Source organism: Danio aesculapii, chromosome 6, assembly GCF_903798145.1.
Source record: "Danio aesculapii chromosome 6, fDanAes4.1, whole genome shotgun sequence".
Lineage (NCBI taxonomy): Eukaryota > Metazoa > Chordata > Actinopteri > Cypriniformes > Danionidae > Danio > Danio aesculapii.
In genome coordinates, this window is record NC_079440.1 from 21,299,946 (window position 1) to 21,310,903 (window position 10,958).

The 10,958-nt window shown below is 39.5% G+C and overlaps 1 protein-coding gene across 1 annotated transcript; it reads left to right on the top strand.

Moving 5' to 3' along the window:
* The first annotated feature begins 3,546 nt into the window (after positions 1-3,546).
* On the top strand, positions 3,547-8,499 carry LOC130230646 (uncharacterized). The gene is made up of 2 exons (XM_056459776.1): positions 3,547-4,737; positions 7,927-8,499. The coding sequence occupies exon 1, from the start codon at positions 3,838-3,840 to the stop codon at positions 4,732-4,734; it is 897 nt and encodes a 298-aa protein (XP_056315751.1). The 5' UTR covers positions 3,547-3,837; the 3' UTR covers positions 4,735-4,737; positions 7,927-8,499.
* Positions 8,500-10,958: the final 2,459 nt, after the last annotated feature.

Here is a 10,958-nt window from a genome sequence, read left to right on the forward strand (position 1 = left end):
CATCTCTAGAAAGCATGCCCACTCTCTCTTAAAATAGCTGTCAAAATCATGGTCTTGGAGACGAGATGTATTAAATCGGCATCTAGAAATGGGTTTATGTGCGGTGGTTATATTTAGTTTTAATTTTACTGGAGCGTGATCACTAATGATTATTGGGTGGATCTTTGTTTCAGAAATATTTGATATAATAGAATTACTGGTGAGAAAGAAGTCAATGCGGGAGTATGAATGATGAACTGGTGAATAAAATGAGAATGCTTTGATGTCTGGATGCTTTGATGTCTGGATGCTGGGAAAACTTAACTAATTGCCTCACGAGACTTTTCCATGACTCCCGGGTCATGCACTCATCATATGGGACATCCTGTCAAAATGCACACTTTTATAGAGTTCTCTGGAATTTAATGCATATGAATTAAAAACAATCTCTTGAAATGTTACAACTTAGGCAGATGTATCTTTGAATAATATGCCATAGTTCTCCTCATAAGAGGAGTTTATTCCAACCAACCAATGTTAATCAATGTGTTGTTTTAACCCTTATAGCAGATGATCTGTATGTGTCTAATTGTATGATGTCTGGTACTAAATGAAAGCTAGTGACATTTGCAATACATTGGTGTAAATGAAAAAAAAAAAGTAGTACAAACAGTATTCATCTTGTAACATTTGATGTAAGATAGTTACAATCTTACAAGAGATTTTACCAGGTGAAATCAACATGCAGTCTGTTGATGATTGACCCTCACTACGATGGTACCCGCCCTTCATGGCAACTGCTTATTGGAAGACAGCGTCATGGTGATGAACCAAACCAGTTCACTTAAAAACACCCTGCAACAAGAAAACGTTGCTTTTTGCAATAGCTTGTTCACGCTCGCTGTTGCTCTCTGCCCCCTCTCGTCTGCTTGGACACCGCGCCGCCATGCTATTGGGTCACCACAAACTTTCCATGCAAACCTCTTAAAGAGCCTATTGCAGGTTAAAAACTATTTTAAAAAAAGGTACAATCGATTGTGAAAATACTATATAATACCATAAAATACCATATTAAAATGTTTTACAAAGTGCAAGGGCACAAATTTAAAAGAAAAAGTGTCTGTTTTCCCACTTCCGGAAAATCCACTTTTTTTTTTGTTAAACCACCCCGGTAATCATCATCGTGGTATATTATTGCGTTTATGGGAACTCCAGCCTGTGAGCATATCAAGTCCACAAGTTTCCCATTGCCATTTTGGTTCATTTGTGTTCGTGAAATGGGATGAATCCAATAAGACCAAAAGCTGACACAAAAGCGGCGAAAAGCACGCTCCTGGATGAGTCAGAGATGCATCTCGATGAAAACGAGAACTGTACACGGTAAGACAACTCGTTTTTCTTTTATATTTGTCAACTTTCAAATCAGTAAGTGTAATTGATGTCCTTCTGCGTTGTGTTGGTTGGTGGTAATAAAAGGATCCATACAGCAATGTAGTCAAACTGGAATTTTTTCTTGTATCACTCTGTATCAAAAAGCACATGTAACAGACATCAGTCCAATAAACCTTCACAGCACTGCAATGTCTGTCTGTCGGACGCCATCTCACAAAGTGTCTGTCACGGTTGTAGGTGTGTGCGCACTTCTGAGTGTCTGTTGGTCACATGGTTTTGTTTTGGTGTTCCACGTGTGTCTGTTACGTCAGTGTTAGGTCACGTGCTATGTGAAGTTTGGCTGTCCTGATTAGCCTGCCAGCTGCGACTCGTTATTTCGGCTATATTTGGACAGCACGTCTCTTGTCTCGTGTCAGTTCGTTGTTATTTTGATATGCTCTCTGTCTGTGTTCAGGGCTGCTGTGGAGTATCGTCTGACACCAGAGCTTCTCAGTTCCTGTCCATTTTTCCCCGATCCATGTTCTAGCGGGATACTTGATCTTTGTTGGTTTATTTTCCGTTTTGTTTTGAACTTGTTCCATGCTATATTGACTGTCAATAAAGTATTATTACTTGCACATTGGATCCTTCTAGCACTCATTCACGCGTAACAGTGTCAGCATGGGCACAATAACCAGTGGTGGAAAGAGTACAAAATATTTTACTCAATTACAAGTACTGTTACATTGCTGAAATTGTAGTCAATTACAAGTAAAATTACTGGTGTTAAAAAGTACTTAAGTAAAAGTACAAACTACTCTTTAAAAAAAACTACTCAAATTACAAGTTACTTTTTTAGCGGGTGTTTTTTTGTGGAATTATCCATAAATGCAGAGTCAGACAAGATCCAGGCAGTAAAACACATTTTACATAACACATTTATCGATACTATAAACACTTTTGAAACCGTGTAAACAGCATTAACTGAACAGGTGTGGTTTATATACGAATCAAAACCGGAGCACCTATAGAGGAAACCCACACCAACATGGGGAGAACATGCAAACTCCACACAGAAACACCAACTGATTCAGCCAGGGCTTGAACCAACAAATTTCTTGCTTTGAGGTCATAGCAATACCCACTGCGCCACCGTTTCACCCAACCCTAAACACACATATGGGTTATTCTCACGAAACTATTAAAACAACATGGCTCTTATGATTTTAAATATAAAACTTACTATTACAAAAAACTTAAGAATAAAGACAACACTGTTCTCTACAAAGCACAATGTGTAGTTTCAACATAAATATTTTTTACAATAATTTTACTGCATTTTCTACTGAAATTCTCATTACCAAAATGTGTCCAGGTATGTTTGAACATGTGTTATGTTGTAATTTAAACAAATTTGCATGAAATTTCAGCATGAAAACAAATGAATTGTTCTAATAAATTATTTTACATGACAGAACAAACAATTTACAGAATCTTCATGTATAACGATAATGAGAAAAAGCTGAAAAATGATGCATCCCTGATGAATGTTCTTATCCTCTGCAACCATTTTAAAGTTCTGTTTAAACACGCATAAAGAGTTTAAATAAAGTTTAATTTTGAATGGAGCACATGGGCCAGTTGTTTCAAGATGGCTGCCAGAAAAGAAGATCTTTTATATTTCTCCAGTTTATTATAACGTTTTCTCCTGTCAAAATGGTTACACGACTTTTTGATTATCATTACCGAAATAGGTAGTTTTCTAAATTTACATAAATGTTAGATTTACAATTTTTTATGAAAATGAACTTTTTTTAAAGTCTTAAATATATGCACTGAGTAAAAATTTGCTAACTCATCATAGTTTCCCTATTATTAGCAAAACATATTGAGGCACCTCATTCTCCGCAACTCTATTCTCATATACCGCAACCATTTAAGGACAGTTGCGGTAGAGAGAACATCTGTTTCAGGAATGAGAATTTAAGTCAATTGCATACCAGATTCAAACTCTTTTGAATTTAATGTTAAATTTAAAATGTACCGTCTGTTTATATTTTGCTTTGATGTGTTTCATTTTAGACAGTCAGCAAGTGAAAAAAGAAACTCTTTAGCAAAGGCAAGCTTGTGAAAAATTGTACAACAACCCAGAAGTACTTGAAGTGTACTCGAGTGACGTCACTGTCACTGGACGGTAGCTTCGCTGCGTTTGTTTGGAGTTCGCTGCGTTTGTTTGGAGTTTAGATTCGCAATTTACATTTTATCATAAAATACCTCCTCATTCACTAAATATTTATCTCTCCTACTTGGGGTGAACAATCCCCTAACACACTCATACAAACAAATCTACTTTTAAACGTTCTGTCTCTCGAGCATCCGCTTGGTGTTTGTAGCTTTAGCCTGCTAGCACCGCTGGTCAGCTAAAGCTACCAACCTCTTTCACTCACTAATTTTCTCACTTTCTGGCTTTGCTCTTCACCTTGTACAATGTCGCTTGCGTGTCTGTCCTTGAGTGCAGGAGAGGCATCGATGGAGGCGCTGGAGCTGGAGCTGGAAGCGGTGGAGTCCCAGATTCGCTCGCTAGAGACGAAGCGAGAGGGCATCAGAGCACTGCTCTTAACCCGTACTCGCTCGTCTGAGGTAAGTGTCCGATACAACGACAATCTCCCAGTTTCTTCAACCCCGCGTGTTTCTCTGTCCAGGCCCAGCGCACCGAGGACGCGGTTCGCCCAGGCGTCGTTCACGCCGACACCCGGCTACCACGGCCCCTGGGTGCAGCCGCGTAAGGTGCTTGCCAGGTCCCGGGGCAGAACGTCTCCTCCTCCGGTGTTCGAGATCCCCACGGAGAACCGCTTCGCCCCTCTCCGCGAGACGGGTCGCGATGTTGCCATCATTGGCGACTCAATCGTCCGCCACGTCCGCTCCACTTCATCCAAAGGTAACAAAGTACGCACTTTCTGCTTCCCTGGTGCCCGAGTTAAGAATATTTCTGCACAGATACCTACTATCCTGAGCGCTGCCGAGAGCCTCGGTGCCGCCGTCCTCCACGTGGGGACGAACGACACCGGGCTCCGGCAGACGGAGATCCTGAAGAAGGACTTCAGGAGCCTGATCGAGACGGTTCGACGCACTTCGCCCGCCACGCAGATCATCGTTTCTGGACCGCTTCCTACCTACCGCCGAGGAAATGAAAGGTTCAGTAGACTTTTTGCTCTGAATGAATGGCTATTAACATGGTGTAAAGAACAGAAATTGCTCTTTGCCAATAACTGGAATCTTTTCTGGGAGCGTCCTAGGCTTTTCCGCGCTGATGGGCTGCACCCCAGTCGAGCTGGAGCTGAACTCCTGTCGGACAACATCACCAGAACACTTCGCTCTATCTGACTAGTAAGTAAAAATTCACAAAATTCACAATTTAGCCACACAGACTCCTATTCGTCCCACATAAATAACAGTAATGCATACCTAGCTAACCCCATAGAGACTGTGTCTGTTCCTCGCATTATTAGATCAAGAAACAAACGTACTGTGTGCTCCAGAAATAATCTATTAAGAATTAAACCAGAAAAAACACTAAAAAGTGAAAATACAAATTTCATGAAGCTTGGTCTCCTAAACATCAGGTCACTAGCACCTAAAGCACTTATCATAAATGAAATAATAACAGATAACAATCTTAATGCACTCTGTCTCACTGAAACCTGGCTGAAACAAAATGACTATATTAGTTTAAATGAGGCAACTCCTCCAGGATTCTTATATAAACATGAGGCTCGTCAAACTGGTCGTGGTGGTGGAGTCGCGTCAATCTTTAGTGATATTCTTAATGTTAATCAGAGAAACGGACTTATGTTTAGCTCCTTTGAAGTACTAGCGCTTAATGTTGTCCTTCCAAACACTATGCAAAAACCTATGTTATCTCTCGCTCTAATCACCATATATAGACCTCCAGGACCCTATGTCAATTTTCTAAAAGAGTTTTCTGATTTTATCTCTGACTTACTAGTTAAAACTGATAAAATACTAATTGTAGGAGACTTTAACATCCACATAGATGACGCTAACGACACATTAGGGCTCGCGTTTACGGACTTGCTGGTCTCACTAGGAATAAAGCAAAACGTTATTGGTCCAACTCATCGCCTAAAGCATACACTAGATCTAATTCTGTCTTATGGAATTGAGGTCACTAATGTAGACATTATACCACAAAGTGATGATATTACAGACCACTACCTCTTACTATATAAGCTGTGTTTACCTGAAATTAGCAGATCCGCTCCGATATATCGCCCTAGTAGAACTATTGTTCCGTCCACTAAAGATGAATTTATAAATAACTTACCTGATCTTTCTCTACTTCGAAATGCACCCGCAAACGCAAATGACCTTGATGTAGTAACCAGCAGTATGGATGCCATCTTTACTAGCACTCTAAATACTGTGGCACCCATCAAACTAAAAAAGGCTAGAGAGAATAAAACTACACCATGGTATAATAGTCATACCCGCGCTCTCAAAACAGCAGCCCGTGCCCTGGAACGTAAATGGAAAAAAACTAATTTAGAAGTCTTTCGAATTGCATACAAAGACAGTATGTCCAGCTATAGGAGGGCTTTAAAATCTGCCAGGGCTGAGCACCTCCGCAAACTGATAGAAAATAATCATAACAATCCTAGATTCTTATTTAACACCATCGCTAAATTAACAAATAATCGGTCATCTTTGGAACAAAACGTTCCACCGCAAATTAGTAGTGATGACTTCATGAATTTTTTCAGTGATAAAATAGAAGGCTTTAGACAGAAAATAGGAGATATTAAACTTTCTGCACCGCCTTATACTTCAGATCCAGTAAACACGCCTCTGAATCTAAATAACCTACAGTGCTTTAAAATCATAGAACAGGAAGAGCTAGACAAAATTATAAATAGCTCTAAATCAGCTACGTGTATATTGGACCCAATTCCAACAAAGTTACTGAAAGAATTGCTACCTGTTATAGGAGAACCTCTTCTTAACATTATCAACTCTTCTTTATCTTTAGGCCATGTTCCAAATCCTTACAAGTTAGCTGTTATTAAACCTATTATTAAGAAACCACAACTAGAACCCAGCAACTTAGCTAATTATAGGCCTATTTCAAACCTTCCATTTATATCTAAAATACTAGAAAAAGTTGTTTCTGCTCAATTATGCTCCTTTCTGCAGATGAACAATGTTTTTGAAGTGTTTCAGTCAGGTTTCAGAGCTCATCACAGTACAGAAACTGCATTAGTGAAAATAACCAACGATTTACTCTTAGCTGCTGACCAAGGGTGCATCTCGCTATTAGTTCTACTCGATCTTAGTGCGGCATTTGACACCATTGACCATGGTATCCTTATTAATCGCTTAAAGTCTACAGGTGTCCAGGGACATGCCCTACAATGGTTTAAGTCATACTTATCTGACCGTTACCAGTTTGTAAATATAAATGGACAGCCTTCACAAATCAGCCCAGTAAAATACGGGGTGCCTCAAGGATCAGTTTTAGGCCCTTTACTGTTTACAATATACATGCTACCCCTGGGAGACATTATTAGAAGACATGGGATCAGCTTTCACTGCTATGCAGATGATACTCAATTATATATTTCAACTAAACCTGACGAGACGTCTAATCTGTCCAAGCTAACTGAGTGTATTAAAGATGTTAAAGACTGGATGACCAACAATTATCTTCTCTTAAACTCAGACAAAACAGAATTATTACTTATTGGGCCTAAATACTGTACACAGCAGATCTCACAACTCGACCTACAATTAGAGGGATACAAAGTTAGCGTTAGCTCTACTATAAAAGATCTGGGTGTCATATTAGACAGCAATTTAACTTTTAAAAATCATATATCCCATGTCACAAAAACTGCTTTCTTTCATCTGAGAAATATAGCTAAGTTACGAAGTATGCTATCCATCTCAGATGCAGAAAAGCTAGTCCATGCTTTTATGACTTCTAGGCTGGACTACTGTAATGCACTGTTTGCTGGCTGCCCAGCATCCTCTATTAACAAACTTCAATTAGTACAAAATGCAGCTGCCAGAGTTCTAACCAGGTCTAGAAAATTTGATCACATCACCCCAATTTTATCCTCCTTACACTGGCTGCCTGTTAAGTTTCGTATTGAATTTAAAATATTGCTTCTTACATATAAAGCTTTAAATAATCTAGCTCCTGTTTATCTAACCAATCTTCTGTCTCGCTACAATCCAACTCGCTCTTTAAGATCTCAAAACTCAGGGCTTCTGGTAGTACCTAGAATAGCAAAGTCGAGTAAAGGAGGTCGAGCCTTCTCATTTATAGCTCCTAAACTCTGGAATAGCCTTCCTGATAACGTCCGAGGCTCAGACACACTCTCCCAATTCAAAACTAGATTAAAGACCTATCTGTTCAGTAAAGCATACACTTAGTGCACCACTTAGGGGGCTTCCACACAGTTATAGTTATGCATCTTGCTGATATACACTGTGAACATCAGCTACGCTAATTATTTTCTTTATTCTCCATTTCCACCTGGGGATACTCTTCCCGAGGCCCCCAGACTATGCAGAGTCACTGATTCGATCCAAGACCAACGACGAGATGATCCCAAGGTTTCCATATCCTGGACCAGGCCGTATCCTGAGCAGCTACTGTGGTGATCATGGAAGAGTGGAGAACATGAGACTGATTCCTGTGACGCTCCAGAGACAGACGAGTCTTCGCTGAGGCCAGCTTCCAGCCTCCGCCACTGAGACTGCAGCTCTGCACAAGACGTTTGGTCAGCGGAGAAATTAAAATGGTCGTGCCCAACTGAGTCTGGTTTCTCTCAAGGTTTTTTTTCTTCACTTCCGCCTTTAGTGAAGTTTTTTTTCCCTCTCCGCTGTCGCCACTGGCTTGCATGGTTCAGGATCTGTAGAGCTGCGCATCGATGGATTTGCTCTTCAGTGTTTGGACTCTCAGTAGTGATTATTAAACCACACTGAACTGAGCTAAACTGAACTGAACTTGAACACTACAAACTGAACTACACTGTTCCTATTTACTGTGACCTTTTATGTGAAGCTGCTTTGACACAATCTACATTGTATAAGCGCTATACAAATAAAGGTGAATTGAATTGAATTGAAAAAGTGTACCCTACTGAAAAAAAACAGCTTGAACCAGCCTAGGCTGGTTGGCTGGTTTTAGCTGGTCGACCAGCCTGGTTTTAGAGGGGTTTTGGCCATTTCCAAGCTGGTTTCCAGCCACATCATTCTGCAGCCATTTCAGTCTCACATGCTCGATCACGAGCTAAAGGGAAGAAAAAAAAAAAAACACGTGAGCAGTGCTGTAGTTAGTCTCTGACGCGATTTCTCACTTGCAAAAATGTAAGGATCGCAAAATGCCAAACAAAACTTAAGACAGGCAATAAACGTTTGCAAATTACAACGATATTTGCACTCAAAACGTACTCATAGCTTCAGTGGCATTCACTCTAACTGCGCCACTCTAGCAGCTAGAAACACTGAAAGAAAACCCTTTGCATGACAAAACACAGATCACAGTCCGGTCTCAAGCTTTCACAGACAGTGCTGTCGTCCTTTATTCAACCTTAGCCGCAATAATCTTCCGCTGAAGCACCTTATCAAACAACTTTTTGAACACGACATCGCACTCTTCTTCCGTGATGCACTCAGACAGTGCGCTCTCCTTCGTCTATCCCACACTCACTCGCGATCTCCCTGGAACACGCAAGAAAACACAGATCACCCGTCAAAATAGAAGTCCCCAAAACCGGTCACCTTTCAAGATAATCTATATATGTATATATTGTAGGACTTAAATGGTCCATTGCATGTTCAAAAATTGAAGGAGATCTGAGTTGAAAATTAAGAAGTTTTATTTTGAATGCAAGAAGTTAGAGAATACAAGTTCTGCGCAGGAGAGGTGTAATATCAATTCAGCTCTGCCCTATTGGGCACTCCTTTATGCTTTTATACTGTCTTTCACACACTATCTAATCCCAACCCTATTGACTTATATGGTGTCGTCTTGACAGTTTGACCATTCAGCAACCAGATGTTCCTCTTTCTGGTATCTGTGTATCTTCTCTTGACAGTTGACTTGTGAAGGATAACATTTTTTATTGTTAGATTTTGCTAAACATTTACTAATAAATGCAGACATAAAGGGTTTCTTCTTTTCAAGCGTTAACTGTGATAATGTGTGTACAAGAAAGAGGAACCCAACGTCCTGCTACTGGCAGGGTGGAGGCCTGCTGCTCATAACAGATACCAGGAAGAGGAATATCTGGTTGCTGAATGGTCAAACTGTCAAGACGACACCATATAAGTCAATAGGGTTGGGATTAGATAGTGTGTGAAAGACAGTATAAAAACATGAAGGAGAGCCTAATGGGCAGGGCTGATACGGTAGTACATCTCTCCTGCGCAGAACTTGTATTCTCTAACTTCTTGCATTCAAAATAAAACTTCTTAATTTTCAACTCAGATCTTCGTCAATTTTTGAACATGCAACCTTTTTCTAAAATTCTGCTATTGAATATTCTAAAAAAGTGGCTTTTGGCATTGGTAAATACGTTGTTCATTTCTTTGATACATTTGATGCATGCAGGAGGTTACAGACTACATATAAAAAATAAAAAAAAATAAAAAACAAAAAAAAACAAAAAGAAGAATGAATTGTGATAAGTTGTGATAGAGAAAGTTAGGGTGAATCATTAGGATTTACGGAGAAGTCCTGTTCCCTAAATAGGCACTTAGGGTAAATCATTAGGATTTAAAGAGAAGTCCTGTTCCCTAAATAGGCAAATAATTTGGAAATTGTTTGTCTTGACGAAGTCACTCATATTTCCAATTATCAGGGTAAATACATCGGTATTTAAAATACATCGGTATTTAAAGTCCTTTCCCTGAGAAGGCAAAACCCCTGAAGATCCCTCTTATTCTGACGAGAATTTGACATTTTCAGGTAAATAATCAGGGTAAATACATCGGTATTTAACAGGGTAAAAGTACATCATTACTTAAAAGTACATCGGTACTTAAGAATACATCAGTATTTAGAAGTCCTTTTTCCTTGAGAGAGGCAGACCCTTGAAGATCCCTCTTATCCTGACGAGGATCTGACATCTTCAAGTAAATTTCTCAAGGATAGCAGGTTTAGTGAATTGAGAAATAGTGAGAGTGTAGGGATAGAGATAAAAAAAAAAAATAATAAAAAGGGATTAAAAAATAAATAAATAAAAAAAAAAGGAAGGAGAATTTGATAGAGAATGTGAGGAATATGATTGGCAAAATTGACAAAAGAACTTGGTGAACGTGAAATGATTGAACATTATATGGTACTGATGGTATGGACAAAAAGGGTCTCTGTTTCAGAAAGTGGGAATAAAAGAGAAAAGAGCACAGGAAGCTGTTTTAAGACACAGAAAAGAGGAAGTAGGGCTGTTGCACAAGCGAGCCCATGCACCGAAAGAAAAACAGTTAAATGCAATTTAAGGTGGTCTAGAGTCACACTTGCAGCAACTGTGTTGAAACCAAAGAAAAGGGAAGTGAACAGTAAGGACGCTGAGTAAGAGATA

Bases quoted from the DNA above. Each gene is read 5' to 3' on its own strand.
- LOC130230646 (XM_056459776.1), top strand. From the start codon at position 3,838: ATGTCGCTTGCGTGTCTGTCCTTGAGTGCAGGAGAGGCATCGATGGAG.